Genomic DNA, 20,628 nt, shown 5'->3' on the forward strand with positions numbered 1-20,628 from the left:
CAGAAGTTTGAAGTAATTGCTCCACAGTCTTCTTGTTGACAGTATTGTTGAAGTCCAAAGCTACCTCTTTTCTTGACTTTTTCTATGTTTTTGTTTTAACATTCTAGAATTTTGTAGCATTTTGTCTTCATCCTCTGGTTTGGGTCTGTTTTCATGTGTGGACCTTTTTGAGCTATAAATTCATGCCCTTCAGTTCTAGAAAATATCTCTGAACTATTCCACTGGTGACCTCTCCTGTGTTGTTGTTTTTTTTTTTCCCCCTGTTCTTCCTTGTAAAAATACTCGTTATTTGTATATTTGATATCCCAGATGGGACACTAATTCTTTCCTTTCCTTTTGCCATTTCTTTATCACTTCCAAAGTGAAAGTGAAAGTAACTCAGTCATGTCTGACTCTTTTCGACCCCATGTACTATACAGTCCATGGAATTCTCCAGGCCAGAATACTGGAGTGGGTAGCTGTTCCCTTCTCCAGGGGATCTTCCCAACCCAGGGATAAAACCCAGGTCTCCCACATTGCAGGTGGATTGCTGCATTGCAGCTGAGCCACCAGAGAAGCCCTTAAAGATTTCTCATTTTAATCCTCACAGTGAGTTTTTATTTCTATATCATATATTAAAATACCAGAGCTCTTTTTGCCCTCTGGTTATTATTTCCTTTTATATAATATCCTGCTCATGTTCTATGGCTCTTTTACATTTTCTTTTCTTCACATAGTCTGTTCCTTTCAATTTGTTTATTCATTTTTTATAATTTTTGTTTCTATTTTTCATGTTAGAGGCATTCTTCAGATGCCTGGGAAGCCTTGATTATCTGCTCATAATTAAATGTTCAGGAATCAAAAGCTCATTGTAAATTTTGTGTGTTAGTGGACTTCTTGACCATGAACTTTACTGTGGCTGTTTCAAGAGTTTTCAATATCAACATCAAGTCTTTCCTCTTAGGCTAGTCAAATCCCAAAGAAGGATTCTCCTATATCCTACCTAAAAGGGAAAGTCTGTCTGCCAAAAATATGGGACCTGAGTAAAGAAGAAGACTATGAAGTCTCAGCATCCTGTGTACATATACTTTTCAATATGGTACCCATCTTAACTGTGATGAGTGCCACAGAACTTTTGCTTTACTAATCTTTTGAGGAAGGAATGGGGAGGAACTGCTCAACTATGTAGGTGTTTAAAAGATAGCTGGGACTCTGACTACTTCTTTTTTTTTTTAATTAATTAATTAATTTATTTTACTTTACAACATTGTATTGGTTTTGCCATACATTGACTTAAATCCGCCATGGGAGTACATGTGTTCCCCATCCTGAACTCCCCTCCCACCTCCCTCCCCATCCCATCCCTCTGGGTCATCCCAGTACACCAGCTCCGAGCATCCTGTATCATGCACCGAACCTGGACCGGTGTTTCATTTCACATATGATAATTTACGTGTTTCAATGTCATTCTCCCATATCATCCCGCCCTTGCCCTCTCCCACAGAGTCCAAAAGACTGTTCAATACATCTGTGTCTCTCTTGCTGTCTCGCATGACTACTTCTTAATCACATTTTCATCTCTTCTTTTTATCTTAGCTTCCCATTCACCTCCTACTTCTAGAAGAATCTAGTGCTTCCAGTCTCTGGAAACTTAGGAGATTTCAAGATGCAAATCTGATAGGCGTTTAGCTTTCCTTACTGCCAGCTTAAGATTGTAGTTTCTTAAGTCTATTAAGTCATTTATTACTCTTACATATACCTTTCAGCTTCAAGAATTCAGTGGATGATTCCCTACTCTAATTCTGTTGATCATTTTGTTTAAAAAAAAAATCAAAAACAAAAATACTTTGAGGACTTTCCTGGTGGTGCAGTGGATAAGAATCTGCCTGCCAATTCAGGAGACATGGGGTTGATCCCTCTCCAGGAAGATTCCACATGCCACGGAGCAATTAAACCCATGTACCACAACTGATGAAGCTCATGTACCCCAGAGCTTGTGCTCTGGGACAAGAGAAGCCACTGCCATGAGAAGACCACACACTGCAACAAAGAGTAGCCCCTGATCGCCACAACTTGAGAAAGCCCCCATGCAGCAACAAAGACATAGTGTAAACAAAATAAAATTAACTATTTTTTTAAAAAACTCAAACATATACTTAAAAAAAATACTTTGAAACCATTTTAATGAGGCTTTGACTAGAAGTAAAAGTACCTGTGTGTTTAACCTCTACCCATTCTCCCAAGCATTTGAGCAGAAACTCAAATCAATATTCTTCACATATATGATCAATACTTATTTAAGACAAGCTGCTCACTGCCTAGGGGATTATGAAAAAAGGTCAGTGATTCACAGGCTTCAGCTTTAGTTGTCTTGCCCAGCAATTCAACTTTGGCCGTAAACTTTCATAGCTCACTCAGCAAAACTTAGAACCCCACCACCACCCCCCCAAAAAAACTTAGAAGCCCTATGGGTCAATGGACTCATCTCCTTACAGGGCATTTCAGGAACTCTTTTGTTAACAAGAATTCCACGTGAGGATTTAGTCCTCTCTATGAGAAAAGTTCTTCAGAAGAACTATACAAAAAAGATCTTCATGACCCAGATAACCACAATGGTATGATCACTCACCTAGAGCCAGACATCCTGGAATGTGAAGTCAAGTGGGCCTTAGGAAGCATCACTACAAACAAAACTAGTGGAGGTGATGGAATTCCAGTTGAGCTATTTCAAATCCTAAAAGATGATGTTGTGAAAGTGCTGCACTCAATATGTCAGCTAATTTGGAAAACCCAGAAGTAGCCACAGGACTGGAAAAGGTCAGTTTCCATTCCAATCCCAAAGAAAGGCAATGCCAAAGAATGCTCAAACTACCTCACAATTGCACTCATCTCACTGCTAGCAAAGTAACACTCAAAATTCTCCAAGCCAGGCTTCAACAGTATGTGAACCATGAAGTTCCAGATGTTCAAGCTGGATTTAGAAAATGCAGAGGAACCAGAGATCAAATTGCCAACATCCATGGGATCATTAAAAAAGCAAGAGAATTCCAGAAAAACATCTACTTCCACTTTATTGACTATGGCAAAGCCTTTGACTGTGTGGATCACAATAAACTGTGGAAAATTCTGAAGGAGATGGGAATACCAGACCACCTGACCTGCCTCCTGAGAAATCTATATGCAGGTCAAGAAGCAACAGTTAGAACTGTACAAGGAGCAACAGATTGGTTCCAAATTGGGAAAGGAGTACATCACGGCTATATATTATCACCCTGCTTATTTAATTTATATGCAGAGTACATCATGAGAAATGCTGGGCTGAAGGAAGTACAAGCTGGAATCAAGATTGCCGGGACAAATATCAATTACCTCAGATATACAGAAGACACCACCCTTATGACAGAAAGCAAAGAAGAACTAAAGATCCTCTTGATGAAAGTGAAAGAGGAGAGTGAAAAAGTTGGATTAAAACTCAACATTCAGAAAACTAAGATCATGGCATCTGGTCCCATCACTTCATGGCAAATAGATGGGGAAACAACGCAAACAGTAAGATTCTTAATTTTTTCGGCTCCAAAATCAATGCAGATGGTGACTGTACCCATGAAATTAAAAGACGCTTGCTCCTTGGAAGAAAAGTCATGACCAACCTAGACAGCATATTAAAAAGTAGAGACATTACATTGCCAACAAAGGTCTGTCTAGTCAAAGCTACTGTTTTTCCAGTAGCCATGTATGGATGTGAGAGTTGGACTATAAAGAAAGCTGAGCACCGAAGAATTGATGCTTTTGAACTATGGTGTTGGAGAAGACTCTTGAGAGTCCCTTGGACAGCAAGGAGATCCAGCCAGCCCATCCTAAAGGAAATCAGTACTGAATATTCATTGGAAGGACTGATGCTGAAGCTGAAACTCCAATACTTTGGCTACCTGATGTGAAGAACTAACTCATTGGAAAAGACCCTGATGCTGGGAAAGATTGAAGGTGGGAGAAGAAGGAGACGACAAAGGATAAGATGGTTGGATGGTATCACCGACTCAATCGACATGAGTTTGAGTAAGCTCTGGGAGTTTGGTGATGGACAGGGAGGCTTGGCATGCTGCAGTCCATGGGGTCGCAAAGAGTCGGACACAACTGAGCAACTGAACCGAACCGATGAGAGAAGTTCTAGTAACTACAATTGTCTTCATCTTATATTTCCAGTGAAATTTTGATATACTAGTGATAGTTTAAAACTCCGTAGGTACCTCTTTGAGGAAGACGCGGTCGCCGCTGCAGCAGAGCTCAGCGCCGCCGGCTGTTGTTCCTGACTCACCGCTGTTCGCTCTCGCCGAGGAACAAGTCGGTCAGGAAGCCGAGCCGCAGCCATGGCCTTTAAAGACACCGGCAAGACTCCCGTGGAGCCAGAGGTGGCTATTCACCGGATTAGGATCACCATCACAAGCCGCAACGTGAAGTCTCTGGAGAAGGTGTGTGCTGACTTGATCAGAGGCGAGAAGGAAAAGAATCTCAAAGTGAAAGGACCAGTTCGGATGCCTACCAAGACTCTGAGAATAACTACAAGGAAAACTCCTTGTGGTGAAGGTTCTAAGACTTGGGATCGATTCCAAATGAGGATCCACAAGCGACTCATTGACCTGCACAGCCCTTCTGAAATTGTCAAGCAGATCACTTCCATCAGTATTGAGCCAGGAGTCGAGGTGGAAGTCACCATTGCCGATGCCTAAATCAATCTTTTTAATAAATCGATAATCAGTTGTTAAAAAAAAAAAAAAAAAAAAAACTCCTTAGGCAATAGCTCACCTGCCTCCCCCCTTAAATCCTCACTGATTGAGGAATAATGAGAAAATTACAGTAGACTGATAAGAGGAGTTAGACTTGGGAAATGTTTTTCTCTTTAAGAAGTCCTTTAAAGATGCCCTCAGAAGTGTTCTGAGTAAATCTCAGGGACAATCGGTATATTTTACACAATTTCACAACTTGCTAGTGCTTTTCTTAGTTTCTCTGTGAAATGGGAATGAAGACCCTCCTGTAATCTTTTCTCATGAGTAGCTATGCATTATGAGTTGGATGATAGCTGCTAAGCCCTGGGATTCTAAGAGTCCAGATGAGTTCACTGTTGAATCTGGGCTATCAGGGCACGAAGACAGGGAGTAGCAAGAGTAGAGACTACTCATGAAATCTTCACTTCAGGTATATACAGCCTGTTCAGAAAATTACACTGGAGCTGAAATAATTGAAATAAGGCTTTGTCTCTTACCAGGTATGAGGGAAGCTTTTGAAAAATCTATATTGTCCATTTTACAGTTATTTGAACATAGGGAGAAAGGCTTTTTATAAGGTGCTCTTTTTTTTTTTACTCTCAGACAACTGAAAAACAAATCTCTTAAAGAAAGAGAGTCTGAAGTTTCAAGAGTCCAAGTGAAGAAGTGCCTCTGAATTGTTGGGAAAAGATGAATGCAAAGAATAGAAATATAATTAAGCTATATTTTAGAAGGAAGCATGAAATTAAATTATTGGCTCTTTTGTGTGACAACATTTGTGGTTATATTTATTCTTTCATTATTTTTGTACAGCCTTATAAAGTGAAAGTCTCTCAGTCATGTCTGCCTCTTTGTGACCCCATGGATATATGGGGAATTCCATGGAATTCTCCAGGCCAGAATACTGGAGTGGGTAGCCATTCCTTTCTCCAGGGGATCTTCCCAACCCAGGGATCAAACCCAGGTCTCCCGCATTGCAGGTGGATTCTTTACCAGCTGAGCTACAAGGGATGCTGCACAACCTTAACAAGGTAGTCATTATTATCTTTCCCTTCATGCAGATAAGAAAATGAAGCTTGAGAGATTTGATTGGCCACAGGATGGTGGCCAAGCTAAGATCTGAATGTCAACTTGCCTGACTCCCAAATCTATGCCAGGTCCATCACTATTACCTCAGAGGAATCTCAGACCTGGATCTCAGGTTTATATTATGAGATCTATGCATCTAGTTGAGAGATCTATCACAGGATTAAGCTGGATTTGGGGGGCTATCGGGATGGGGGAGATTGATGCCAACTGCATACAGGCACTGGACAAGATGCCTGGCACAACACAAGGAGTTGATCTAGACATTGCTGATAACCGGTTCCCCCAAAACTCACAGAATTTAACAGCTATCAATCCTCAGACCCCTCTGTTTTCCTTCCCATATCATTTTTATCTTCTTCCACCCTCCCTATTTTCAGTTCTCACATGACACCAGCGGTAGTATTTTACCAGATTTTCTCTACGAATTCTAGATGTCACAATGCTATTTAAAGAACCTGAGCTCTAAGCCAATTAAACCTACTGTTATTTCTCCCATCTTAGAAAAACTTCTGACTCAACTGTTTTCTGGTAACTACCACCATTTTTCTTCCCCTTGGCAGCAACACTCCCCAGAAAGAGCTGTCTGTAGTCACTGTCTTCCCTCCTCTCATTTTCCCTTAAATCTACCTTGGTCAGAATTCTTCAAAGTCACCAGTGTCCTCTATCTCTGCTAAGTCCAATGGCCAGTTCTGTGTCCCCACCTCACCTGACTTATTAACTGTGTTTGCCAATCGATCACTTGTCCTCCTGACATATTTCCTTCTCTTGGCCTCTAGGACACCACCCTTTCCTGGCTTCCTCCTGATTTCACCTCACTCCCTTTCAGCAGCTTCTGTTGGATCCTCCTTATCTCTGATTTAATGTTTTAGTACCTATACTCCCTTTCCTGATGATCTCTTCCATGTGCCTGAATGCTCAGTTTAGTAAGTCATGTCCGACTCTTTGTGACCCCATACACTGTAGCCCACCAGGCTCCTCTGTCCCTGGAATTTTCTAGGCAAGAATACTGGAGTGAATTGCCATTTCCTCCTCCAGGGGATCTTCCTGACCCAGGGGCTGAACCTGTGTCTCCCGCATCTCCTGTATTGGCAGGCAGATTCTTTACCACTGAGCCACCTGGGAAGCCTGACCTCTTCTACATTTGGCTTTAAATACCGTTGTTTGGGCTTTGACCTCTCCTCCGAACTCCAGATTCATGTATTCAACTGCTTTCCTGACACATGGACGTCTACCAAGCATCTCAGATGAAACACACCCAAAACAGAACTCCTGATGCCAACCACCACCAAAACCCACTTCACCTACAGTCTCCTTCATCCAAACCGACATAGTCCTTCTTCTAGTTGCTTGGACTAAAAATCTTGGCATCATTCTTGCCTCCTCTCTTTTCTCACACCTACATCCAACACATCAGAAAATCCTCTTGGCTTTATCTTCAAAATAAAGCTGCAACTCAAGCACTCCTCACCACCTCTGCTGACGCATCCCAGACTGAGTCATCATCTTCTTTCTCCTGAACCTCTGTGATGGCTTCCTAACAGGTTTCCCTGTTTCTATGTTTAACCCCCTCACATCTAGTCTCCACACAGCAGCCAGGGTGTCATTTTAAAAAGAGAATCCAACCAGGCGATTCTTCTGTTCAAAACCCTGCAGTGGCTCCTCACTTACTTGGCATGAAAGTGACCCTTGAGCTCTTACCCCACCTGACCCCCGATTAATTGTAACTCTGTTCTCTCATCTCAGCTCCAGATGCTCTGGCCTTTCGATGCTCCTGGAACCTGTCAGGCACACTCCCACCTTAGGATATTTTTACTGGCAGTTCTTTATATTGCTAACTCACTCACCTCCTTGGAGTCTTTTGATCTTCTCCGTGAGACTGGCCTAACCATCCTACTGGAAACGACAGCCCATATCTGTCCCTGCCTAGCTCTTCTTATTCCTAACTCAGCAGTATTTCTAGTTCTTCTATGGCACTACTAGTATCTATTTATGTATTTATTTGCAGGTTATTGTTTATTGTCTCTCTCTTCCCGCAAGACTAGAAGCTCTATGATAGCAAAGACCTGTGTCTGTGTTTGCTCATTAAGGCATCTCCTGTATCTTGAACAGTGCCCAGCACATAATAGATGCTCAATAAATAGCTGTCAGGTTACTCCTGCCTGTCACCTTGCTAGGAGACTGGGCATAGACAAGCCACACTTATGTGTTTACCAGGATGTCATGAATTCTGTTCCAACTCACTGGGGTTTATGATAACTTCTTTATGTAAGCTACATAGTACATGGATGCTTCATAGGTAAAGAATAACAAGTGGACAAGGGACCACTACAGAAGTAGAATTTTTATTTTTTCACAGCAATGGACATCTGAGGAAGCACAGTCTGGCCTACACTCATCTTTGCTTTTGTGTTGCAAAAGCAACAAGCCAAAGCCCAGGGCTGTAGTGACCCAGAGCACAATCCCAGGGCCATATTGCCTCCATTCATGACCTGTCCCTATCACTCACCTGTAATTACTAAGGGGACTTCCTTAGCTTTTCTGTGCCTCAGTTTTTCCAACTATCAAATGGGAATAACAGTTGTACTTGTATCCCAATCTTGTATAAGGATTAAATTAGTGCCAGGTACTCAAAATGGTGCCTAATCTATAACAAACATTCAATGATTTTGGCTAATGTTTGATAAATGTATAGAGATTTTTTTATTTAATTGTAGAAGTCTCCAACCTCCTGGATCGAATGCCTGACGATTTGAGGTGGAACTGATGCAAAATATAATAGAATAAAATAAAAATAATAGAAATAAAGTTCTGAATAAATGCAATGCCCTTGAATCATCCCCAAACCATCCCCCATCTCCAGTCCATGGAAAAATTGTCTTCCATGAAACTGGTTTCTGGTGCCAAAAAGGTTGGGGACTGCTGTTTATATGTATTTGCGTAACTTACTGGAAGTAAACTTTCATATTCATAGGCTTTCAAATAGTTATCTAATAGAGTACTTAATGCCTTAAATTTACTTAAAGCCCTAACTTACGAACTTCCATTAAGTGTGTTACAGCCCCCGAGATGGTCCAAAGACAGAAGCTTGGGAAAGCGTGGGCTCACTAGGACAGAGCAAGGGAGCTGTCTGTAGGCTGACACATTGCAAGGGAGCAACAGAGAAGTACAAGGAGTCGAGATGCCTTTTGTCTCTCCAATCAGATCGCCGTGCAAAAGAGCAGCTAGGAAATGATCTCCAAAGATAACTGAGACATTGTTTACATACAGTTGGAGCCACAGTCAAAACTGAAGTCTCTGAATAATGCCAACTCTGGTACAGAAGGAAAAGAAGGAAACATCAGAGATGCATCACCAGTAAAGGTTCTTAGGTCGAGCATGTTACCAAGTCATCTGTCCCCTCCTCTCAGCCACAGCTCCTTGCATACCCATCTTATTGAGCTTGGAGACGTTTTCCCCTCAAGGCTTCATAAACCCTTGAAGACATCAGCTTTCTAGAAGCCATTCTCCTGGTCTACACACACTGTGGCTTTGGACTGAATGGCACTGGATCCTGACTGAAATCACTGGACAGATGTCGTCTTTGGACACTCATGGAGTGTGCGCCCCACTGCAGGCTGTTTCCTCCTTGGCTGCTTCTCTCTATCTGATACCAGAGGCAGGGAATGGGGGCAGTTACCCAGATATAGCTCTGAGGGTTTGAGGCTTTCAGCACCCAGAAGTGATTGGAACATCTCTCAGTGCTGGTATTTAGAAAGTGAACCCAGGAACAATACTTGCAGCCCTTCAGGACTAATCGCACTTACTAATGAATGGCTCTCGCTTTTTTTTTCCCGCCCGAGAAGCTAGACTTTAAACATCAGGTAATTCCAAAAGAGTCAGGACAGACTCAGACAATCAAGCAAATTTGGGTTCGAACAGAAATCTTCCTTAAAAGGTTTCCTCCCATTTCTGATGTGATTTATGATGCGTAAATGCTAGTCTTGAGAAAGAGTCCAAACTCCAGTGGGCAAAATCAAAAGGAATAAAATACCCAATGAATGCTTTAATGCTAAAACAAAATTGTGTAATCTGAAGTTCATTGCTAAGATATTTTTAAAATCCTTGCAATTTTTGTTTCTGAATAAGCAAATAATAATGATAAATGTCTTTATCAGGTAAAAGGATGACTCTTTAGTAATACAATAAGATCCCTAGACCCTACTAATTTAAGCTATAACATTATCTTTTTATTTTTCTAAACTTTGTATTTATTTATTAAATTTCAGACTTAACAGAAAATTTGCAAAAATAGTACAGAGAGTTCCTATATGCTGTTCACCAAGCTACCCCTAATGTCAACATCTTACATAATCTTAGCACAATGATAACATCCAGGAAATTAGTTGGTTTCAACATTTCTAACTAGAGTACTTATTCAAATTTTGCCCATATTTCCACTGATGCCCTTTTTCATTTTAGAATCCAGTCTAGGATCCTATCTTGCATTAAATTATCATGTCTCCTTAAACCCCTCCAATCGGCAACAATTTGTAAATCCTTCCTTGTCTTTCATGACTCTGATACATTTGAAGAGTACTGGTCAGTTATTTTGTAGAATATCCCTCAGTTCAGTTTTGTGAAATTTCTTTGTGATTCGATTGAGGTCATATATTTTGAGCAAGAACCATACAGAAGTGACGCCCTTCTTAATTCATCATATCAAGGGTTACAGAATGTCAATATGTCGTATTACTGGAAATGTTAACCTGGGTTATTTGGATACAGTGCTGTCTGCCAAGTTTTTCCATTGTAAAGTTACTATTTTTCCCTTTGGAATTAATTAATAAGTATCTTTGGGTGGGGAGATATTTTTATTCCACTTCTTATCAAACTTTGGAAATGTTCATTGATGGATCCTACCTGCATTCATTATAATTGTAGCATTTGACTAATAGTGATTTTCTATCTCTCTCATTCCTTTGACATTTATTACTTGGAATTCTTTTGTAAAGAAGATGCCACTCTCTTTAAATAAGAGGTAGTTGAATATATTGTGAGGCCACTAAATCTAGCTGAAATGGACTTCAGAGTTAAACTGACCTCTGTTGGAATTCAAATGATTCAACTTACTACAGTACATATCTGTAAGTTGATTCTATTATCATCATCATCAAAAATTAATAATTGCTTCCTGTAGAACAATTCTTTAGCTTCACTTAGAATAGTTAAAGCAATAAGAGTCAAGAGATTTTCTATCTTTCTGCCTGGGTTTCTCCTATAATGGGACTGGGTGGAAACGATTTTTTCTAACCTGATACTATCAATACCCCATAGACATTATTTTCTCATCCACACATCATTTCTAATGAATTTCCTGACCATGAGTGTTGGGTGTAACCAGATATAGATGTGTGAACTTCCCAAAGTGTCTTAACAATGATTCTCGGGCTTGTTTCTGATTGTATATTGCAGTTTCAACAGCACAAACCCTAAATACATAACACATACTCCTCTACATTTCAGAGTTGCTACTTGTACGACCTATAATGTAAAATTTGCCTTCACAAAGTAGGTAGCCTAAAACTATGGTCTTGCAATACACAGTCAATTGAGAAACAAGGTTAGCTTAGCAATGGAATACATTCTGCCTTACTTAAGCATTTTTCCTACCAGAAGTGTGGGAGGTAGTTTATACTAGTTGTTTGATGACCATCATCGTAATTTTATTTATCATTTGGGTGCATTCTGGGCATGTAAAAAGGTATATACCATTATATCTGGAGAAGGAAATGACAATCTACTCCAGTATTCTTACTGGAAAGTCCCATGGACAAAGGAGCCTGGCAGGTTAAGGTCCCTGAGGTCGCAAAGAGTCAGACATGACTTAGCAACTGAACAGCAACAATAGAGTTATAAATTTCAAGTCAGGATCCTCCTCTCAGTTTCAGCCTAATTTTTTAAAATATCAATTAAATTCTTATTTGCAATTGATTCTCTTCTAACCTTTTCCATGTTGTAACATATTGGAACTCCCCTAACACACCCCTGGTCATCCTCATTAGACAGTTTCTCCATCTATACCTTCTTCATCAGTCATATATATTTTTAAACTTTTGAAGTATATTACGTTAAAACACCCACTCATTCAAAGATCAAGCATGGTCCTTCTCTGTCTTGATTACTAGCACAAACATGCTTTCAAATTCAAACTCATAAAAAGTTCATCATAGAGCCCAGATCACTACGGCATTCCATGGATTTTGTTTTGTAATCAGCTGTCCAGGCACTCTGGTTACTGGTTAGTGGAATCTACCTGTGGGTCTTAGTCATGCCATGTTGCCGTCAGTGTAGGCTTTATTACAAGCAATTCATGATTAATCATACCAAAGGACCAAAGTTTAAGAATGATTTGCTTTTTTAAAAATAAGAGTCAAGGTAGATACACTTTCTTGAAAGGGAGCGGAAGAGAAGAATCATAGCTAGATCCAAGACAAATCTGCAAAACCTACAGCCTTTCTTATCTTTCTTAACAATGGAAATGGCTCTGTGTGGCAGAATCATCCTCTATGTGTCATTTCAGGATGGCCCCTGTAGAGGTGCATTGGCCCTTTTATGTTTATACTGTAGAGTCTCACCACACATATGTATTTTATTTACAGGAATTCAACATACGTACTTGGCAATCAGACTATTAGATTACTGATAAAAAATATTCAACCTCCCCATATCCCAACATGGAAAGATCATATGTCCCCACCACTTTGACACTGGGTATGGCCATGTGCTTTGCTTTGGCTTCAGGGTAAGCAGAGTGTATCTGTTGACCCACTCCTTGTCTTTAAGCTTAGCAGTATTACTTCAACAGCAGATATGATATTATAAGAGGTTTGACATGGTCTGTGCACTTGGGCTTTCCCCTTCTGCCTCTGTTATTGCCATGACAGCCCCTTTAACCAGAAAAGACATAAGACAAATGTGGGGCTAACCCGAGCCTAAAATGTTACAACAAGCCAAGCCCAGAAAAACCTGCTCCTTGAAACAGCACTGGCAGACTGAGTCTAGCTCCAGCCAAGTTGCAAGGACATGAGTGAGGATAAATAGTAGCTCTTATAAATCATTGAGTTTTGGAGTGGTTTGCTGTCTGGTAATATTATAGCTGACAGATGGAGTAATAAGGAAAAAGAAACATCAATATGAAGGGTTCCTAATGAGTGTGCACCTGGAGTGAGTGAGACCAGGGGCTGGAATCTACTTTTCCTTAACAGATATCCATTTCCACATGCATCTCCCAGTGTGAGTATCAACCTCACAGACTGCTTACTGAGAAATATTAGTACTTTCCTACAAATGGCTCCCTAAATGGGAGTCACATGTGTAGACATCAAAGCTCATACACTATACTTTATGAAGAAGAAGAATAAAGATTTGCAAGGATAATGTTGGTTTCTTGTGTAATTTGGTAAGACGCACTGACATTAGGCAATAACCCCATAAAACCTATAACTCCACCATTTATATCTTGAGGAACCACACATGAAGTCCCCAAAGGTGTCTTTGGGGTTGATAAGGAAAAACATGCTTTTGATGTGGGTAACTGTTTACAACTAAAGTGTTTCAATAGAAGATGACCTTAAAGGGGGAATTCTTGGCAGCCAAGTCTCCAAGCAGTGCCTTACAATTACAGCACTAATCATTTAAATAACACATTTAAAATTTACATCACACTATGACTAAATTTAATCCTTGCTGTCATTCTGGAGGCAATAAGTACTGTTCTCATTATTTTACAAACAAGGAAACAGAAGTTCAGAGAGGCTGAAGGTCTTATCTAAAGCCACACAGCTAAGACTGGGATTCAAACCCAGGTCTTCTGCCTTCAAATCCCATGTTCTTCTCACCACACCACTTATGAGGACAACTGCAACCCAGCCCAGATTAGAAAGCTAAGGGTCTTCATACTTTGAAACACTAGACAAATTAAAAGGTCAAAAATAAAAAACGTTATTAGAGTAGAAGCTCTGGTCGACCACAGTACAAACTCCTCTGAGTGGAAATGAAAAACATATGGAATCAGAGGCTTAAAGGCAGAAATAAAAGCTGCAACCTAAAAACAAACAAAACACAGGAAAAAGCTTTCCAACAGAGCAGTTTTTCACAAGGGCAAATCCCTGTTGTATGTTCCATAGAGAGACAAATAGACGGAGAGCCGGAATGGATTTATTTTTAACAATTGTTAACGGTTCTCCATAGAAATATCAACTATCTCACCAAGTATGATAATAATAAACGTTTACATGACTTGCTATAAAATTATGCTCTTTCCCTCCAACACTGGCCCAAAATTTGACTCCTCCAAATGTTCTTCTTGATTAATCACCGCCCGCCCTCCCAGCTCTGGCCAACCTGCTTACACATGTATATACAAAATTCTCCTAATATCAACACGTGCCTTTGCGAAGTGGACTTAAATTGTCTATACATGTACATGTGAGCACAGTCCTCTCTGTATGTCTGGAATCTTTATGTAACTTTGATATAGGAATAATAATTAACTCGACTGCAAGTACTGGGTTACTGTTGAACAGCAAAATGAGGGGACACGAGTGGTTTATAAATGGGATGGACTGCAGGATCTGAGAGATAAAAGCAAACTGTGAGGTTGCCTGCTCCTGTGGGAGACTCACAACTAAGAAGCTGAATTTTGCAAGCTTTTTCTGGTAGACATTTTTGTTTAGGCCATGGAGACAGTCACATGAAATATGACAAAGCCATTCTTCAAATAAACTCTTCGCCCTGTAAGAACAAAGGGGCAGTCAATGAAATCGAAAGGTAACTCGTTTAAAACAGATAAAAGAAAATGCTGCCTTTTTTTTAGTCCACTACATAGTTAAGAATTTGCTGTGCAGGAAATTGTTAAAGCAGTTATTAGCTATATAGTACTTTAGAAAAGAATTTGAATAAGAATATAATCTTGTTGGGGGAAAAGAAGAGAGAGATTCATTCTTTGTTTAGAATGAATTACTATCTGTGGCCAAAGTGCCTCTTTGGGCTCAGCATTTCAAAACGGAAGAGCAATATTCCCAAGGAGCGGTCCAGATGCCATGTGAGAAAACCGCGACACAAGGTTTTCTCATGTGGAGGATGCCTGGCCCACCTATCCTGCTGTTATTTCTCATCATGGAGCTCCAGTGCACCATGGAAACCTGACAGGTGGTCCTCAGTAACACGAAAGTATCTCTTTGGAAGTAAGAGAGGGTCAGGTAGAATTCCCTTCTTCAGCCTGCACCACTGAAAGTGCAAATGAAAATGCTTAAAGAGTGGCTTCCTCTTCCCAGTTCTGAAGATTTTTGTTGCCTTCTCTCTATTAGCAACCCTTAGTATACAGTTTATGGTGATAAGATGTGTCCCCAGAAGGTTAATCACACTCTCCTGGTCATGTCCCCTGAATGAGGCAAACCATCTTCATTCCACTGTCATTTTGAATGGGAATAATGACAGGCATTCAAAATTCATACTTTTTAAACTGGTGTTGGAGAAGACTCTTGAAAGCCCTTGGACTGCAAAGAGATCAAACCAGTCAATCCCAAAGGAAATCAGTCCTGAATATTCATTGGAAGGACTGATGCTGAAGCCGAAGCTCCAATATTTTGGCCACCTGATGCAAAGAGGTGGCTCATTGGGAAAGACCCTGATGCTGGGAAAGATTGAAGGCAGGAGGAGAAGGAAACAACAGAAGATGAGACTGTTGGATGGCATCACCGACTCAATGGACCTGAGTTTGAGCAAGCTCCGGGAGTTGGTGAAGGACAGGGAAGCCTGGTGTGCTACGGTCCATGGGGTCACAAAGAGTCAGACATGACTGAGCAACTGAACAACAATGACGGCTATGCATTCCCCAGACATCACTTTGCCAACAAAGGTCCGTCTAGTCAAAGCTATGGTTTTTCCAGTAGTCATGTATGGCTGTGAGAGTTGGACCATAAAGAAGGCTGAGCGCCAAAGAACTGATGCTTTTTAGTTGTCGTGCTGGAGAAGACTGCTGACAGTCTCTTGGACAGCAAGGAGATCAAACCAGTCAATCCTAAAGGAAATCAACCATGAATATTCATTGGAAGGACTGATGCTGAAGCTGAAGCTCCAATACTTTGGCCACCAGATGGGAAGAGCTGACTCATTAGAAAAGACCTGATGCTGGGAAAGATTGAGGTTATGAGGATAAGGGCATGACAGAGGATGAGATGGCTGGAAGGCATAACTGACTCACTGGATATGAGCTTGACCAAATTCGAAGAGACAATGAAAGACAGGGAAGCCTGGTGTGCTGCAGTCCACAGGTCGCAAAGAGTCGGACATGACTTAGCAACTGAACAACAATGCATCCCCCAGATGTGACAGCTAAAAGGAACCTGCCACAGGCTGCTGGAGACTACCCTGTCCTAATAGGTCAGCAACTTCTCCTGTCCCTCTCAGGAGTAGACACTGCAAGTGGCAACACAGATGCCAGAAGTCCGGTAAGTAGAGAAGCTGATGGTGGTGCATTGAGCAGAAAAGTAGAAAACCACCTCCTCCTGAAATCCAGACTTCAGTGTGATGTTTGGCAAAGTTAGCCAACCTGGACTGAAAGTGAAAGGAATGTGTCTATGGAGATGTGCACATATACAGTCATATTTATCTGCCTTACTCCACCAAGCATTTGAAGCAATAGAATAAAATAGGATTTGTGCCCTCAAGGAGCCTAAAGTCTAATCCAGAGAAAGACCTGTCCATGCAACTCTGTCACACAAGACAGGCCAGGGGAAGTGTTAAAAGAACATACTGATCACGGTTGGGTTGAGAGGGGAAAGCAGATTTTTGGGTGATCAAAGAAAGCTTCATGGAGAAGGCGTTGTTTGAGCTGAGCAGAGAACACAGAATTTAAATAGGAGGCATGGAAAAGAGAAACTCCCCAAGGAAGAAATAGTATGAACCCAGGGAGAGAAAGAAAAAGGACAAGATGGCTCAGAGAGTGGTCAGTGATTCGTTTTGGCCGATACCCGGACCCACCTCCGGTGTTAGTAAGTAGTGGGAGGTCTTTGTGGACAGTGGTGGACAAGAGTATTGGCTGCATTCTTTATGCAAGAAGCTTCACCTCTCTGCAGCATTAGCTGCCAATGCCCATATCCCCTCAGGGAATCAGCACTTCCAGAAAGCTGACAGCCTGCTCACCTCTGCAGATGGGCTGACATGTGCCTGGCTTGTGGGTAGGGCTGGGGAAAGGTGCTGGGGAATTAACATTAGAGCAGCCCTCAAGCAATGATGTGTCACAGCTGGTGGAAAACCGGCACAATTCCTTGCTTCAATGTACAGCCCTGTTGTACAGTCTCTCAGAGGGTCCGTGGCTGCCCCGGTGGTAACCACTCGTTATCCATCATTGACACTCCTCTCTTGCTGTTATCACAACTCCCCTCCCTCACAGGGCTTCTGAGTATCCAAGTCCTTGCCACGTGGTCTGATTTTGGAGAAATTCAAGCTAGAACATTCTTGAAGCCTCAGTTTCTTCATCTGTCACATGAGGATAATAATGCCTGTTTTGAATAGTTGTTGTGACATATAGGTATTAAGGGCTTGAGAAATAGTGATTATTCCAGACATGTTAGAGATCCATGAATTCTAGGCTGTCTGATAGAGTGGGAACTGTGAAAGGTTTTAAGTAATGGCATGTTTTGCAGAGATTCCAATGACCTTCATTGGAGGACCTGGTCTTCAGTGGAGAATTCTGGCCTTCATTGTAGGATGGAACAGTGCAGCTCCCTAATGTTCCCCAATATTCATTTCTCCACTTGCATTAGAGGACTCCACGTTTCTGCTATGTGACTAGTTCTGGCCAATGGCTATGAGTGGAAGCTAGGGTGCTACTTCTGGGACAGAACATTTAACTATCAGAGTGAAATCATACTGCACCCCTTTCTCCTTTGAGAACTGACAAAATCCTAAAGAGTGGAGCTTGAGTCACTGAGTGAACATGCAATGGAAATCAAGCCCTGGAATCTATAATGACCATGTAACAAACTACATGTAAATTTTGTTTTAAGCCATTGAGATTTTCTGATTATTTGTCACTGTAACATAACCTCACTCACCCTGACTAGTGTACAGATGGGAAAGAGACAGAACAACTGAAGGCAGATTAGTTGAGTCTACTGCAAGCCTCAAGTAAAAAGAGTCTGAAGTAGGATCTAGAAACTGGAAATGTGAAGGGTGGGAAATAAAAGAGCAACTTTCAAGGAAGAAGAATCAGTTAGTAGAGAAGAAAAAAAGGACTGAAATATGACTCCAGAGACTCAAGCTTGGAAAATTGGAAGGAAGATGGTATGTTAAAAAGGCAAGTCTAGAGGAAGAGTGGATCCTGGAGAGGCTGATTTGGTATGAAATATGAGTTTAAAGAGGTTCTATTTCATACCATCTAAAGAAGAAGTCTTCCCATGCCTTCTCCCCACAGAGGCCAGGGGTTGGGGGTTAATAACAGGATGAGTCACAAAGGGTTTCCCTAGTATTTCCCTCATAACAATGTGTAGTGATCATGACTCAACTATAGGACATAATGATGAGATGACTTGCACTTAGGTCTCTTGGCTTATAACCTAGTACTCTTCCTACCACTTAAAACTGCCCCAATATTGAAGAAATAACACACATCTGGTCTACACAACCAGAAGAGGGATTGCTCAACAACATGGTTCATTTCGTACTGTCCAGACAATGGAATTATGTAACTTATAAGGAAAATAAAAGCAAATATTTGTCATCTTTTTCCTTCTTATAGTCTGAAAAATTAGCATTTAGATTGTCCTAAGCTTCATTCTGTAACAAAACGACCACTCGTCTCCAAAAATTGATAGGAGCCTTATATTTTCTCAACTTGTGGACCAGTCTCAGGAACTGAAACCTCCACTCTCAATCTTAAATGTGGACTCCTCAATCAGACTCTAGTGAAAGTCCAGTTGCAAAATGAGGGCTTTCTATTTGATCAGAAGGTGAAAATAGTAAAATGCATAATAAATACTATTAAACTGGAGGTCCTTTCCTTCCCAGTAATGTTTTCTTCATTTTATCGTTTTCAAAATTACTTTCTTTCATAACCTCAGAAGCCTACAGCTATTTTACTAATTGTATTAAAAGTGCTAGAAGATGTCAAGAAAATTAAGTAACACAATAAAACAGCCTTACCATACATTTAAGCCCTTTTATCTTTAACAGTTTCTTTTTAAATCTCTAGACCATCTAACCTGCACAGTGAATTCCCATTTAAATAAAAATACATTAATAATGGTCTATATTAAGAAATTATATTGAAAAAGCAATTCATAATGTACCTTTCAGCTTTATAATTAGTTCTGTAATCTGTAATCAGATGATTTAAATCTAACACAGTTAAATTACCAACTAAGTAATTTCTATTTCCAACAGGAATCATTATACCTTTGGAATTTTGCAGAGTGTTAATGAGTTTTAGAAAAATGTTTCTATTTCTCATTCACTTTATTCCCAACAGTTAGCACAATACCTGGCATATAGTTTTTGCTAAATAAACAACTGCTGAATAAATAAATGAATATGTAATCACAAATAAGTGATTAGCAAATACACATTCATTTGTCATTGTTCCCGTCTACCCCCAATCGAGTTCATTTGTCATCATTCCCGTCCACCCCCAATCGGGACATGAATGACATTCACTTCTGTGTCTCAATTTAGAGCACCAATCCATCTTCTGATCAGTTGGATGCACATTCTGACTGAATGGTTCCTTTCCCTTACAGTTCATTACATAAATATGCCTGCCTTCAGAGAATGTGTGATAAAGAGCAAAGACACTTGATCTAAAGTCAGAAGATGTAGGGTTAGGTTCTGCCACTTCCCTGATTCTTTCTGTGCAAAGAGCTATGTAAAGGAGATCACTGAACCTCCTACAAACTAAGCTCTGAACTAGGCACAACCTAGACATTACAAGATTTAACTCAGGAAACTCCAAAAGGTAAAAGATGAATCCAAATTTTACATATTAAAAAAAAAAAAAAAAAACTGACCCTCAGAAAAATTAAGGAACTTGACCTAAAGTCACAAATCTAACAGGCAGGATTGTACAATAGCTCTGACTCCAAAATCAACCACCAGTAGTAATGCTGATGATACAGACAAGAGTAACTATATCATCTGCAGTTTCCAATACTTCTATTATTGCCTGCATAGATACTTCTTGTTTGAAGACAACAAAAACCACTTAATATATTGGTGGAGTCCTTACTGTGCCTGATCTCTGTGATAGGCTCTGGTCACGCCTGCTGTGTTCAGCCCCTTCTGGGTCTGTTTAGATCAGACATGACTGTCTGAGCATGTTCATATGTTGGTCATCATTTCATAGGTGCCAAGTCACTACCCAGGAGTTATGTCTGCCCACAATTTTATAATCTGGGTAAAGCAGAGCAAGATGGTGCTGGTGGCAGTTATACTCAGATATTCAGCCCAGAAATCTGGCTTTCTAATGCCAATTTTATAACCATAAAAGCCAAGTATGCTGGAGTTTCAGGGTCCATGGCTAAGGATTAAAGAGACTTGGTCAACTCCTGCTCAGGGCCATGCCTAGCAGGACTTCCACTGGACTGGAAGTCTACCATGGCCACCACGTCCTCCTTGAAGAACTAGGGATTTGGGAAGTTGAGCTTGTCTTACACCTCCCAGGCTGATGCCTCATGATACACTTAACTGCTGCTGCTGCTGCTGCTAAGTCACTTCAATTGTGTCCGACTCTGTGCGACCCCATAGACGGCAGCCCACCAGG

At 40.8% G+C, this 20,628-nt stretch overlaps 2 protein-coding genes across 2 annotated transcripts in view; one reads left to right on the forward strand and one right to left on the reverse strand.

Annotated features, from left to right (window-relative positions):
* EGFLAM (EGF like, fibronectin type III and laminin G domains) overlaps positions 1 to 20,628 on the reverse strand; it is a 190,821-nt gene that overhangs the window by 150,877 nt on the left and 19,316 nt on the right. The window lies entirely within an intron of this gene.
* Positions 4,080 to 4,762, forward strand: LOC122454438 (40S ribosomal protein S20-like). Its single transcript, XM_043488925.1, has 2 exons — positions 4,080 to 4,083; positions 4,322 to 4,762. The coding sequence occupies exon 2, from the start codon at positions 4,347 to 4,349 to the stop codon at positions 4,704 to 4,706; it is 360 nt and encodes a 119-aa protein (XP_043344860.1). The 5' UTR covers positions 4,080 to 4,083; positions 4,322 to 4,346; the 3' UTR covers positions 4,707 to 4,762.

The sequence above is a fragment of the Cervus canadensis genome, chromosome 16 (genome assembly GCF_019320065.1).
Source record: "Cervus canadensis isolate Bull #8, Minnesota chromosome 16, ASM1932006v1, whole genome shotgun sequence".
In the NCBI taxonomy this organism is placed as follows: Eukaryota; Metazoa; Chordata; class Mammalia; order Artiodactyla; family Cervidae; genus Cervus; species Cervus canadensis.

Bases quoted from the DNA above. Each gene is read 5' to 3' on its own strand.
- LOC122454438 (XM_043488925.1), top strand. From the start codon at position 4,347: ATGGCCTTTAAAGACACCGGCAAGACTCCCGTGGAGCCAGAGGTGGCT.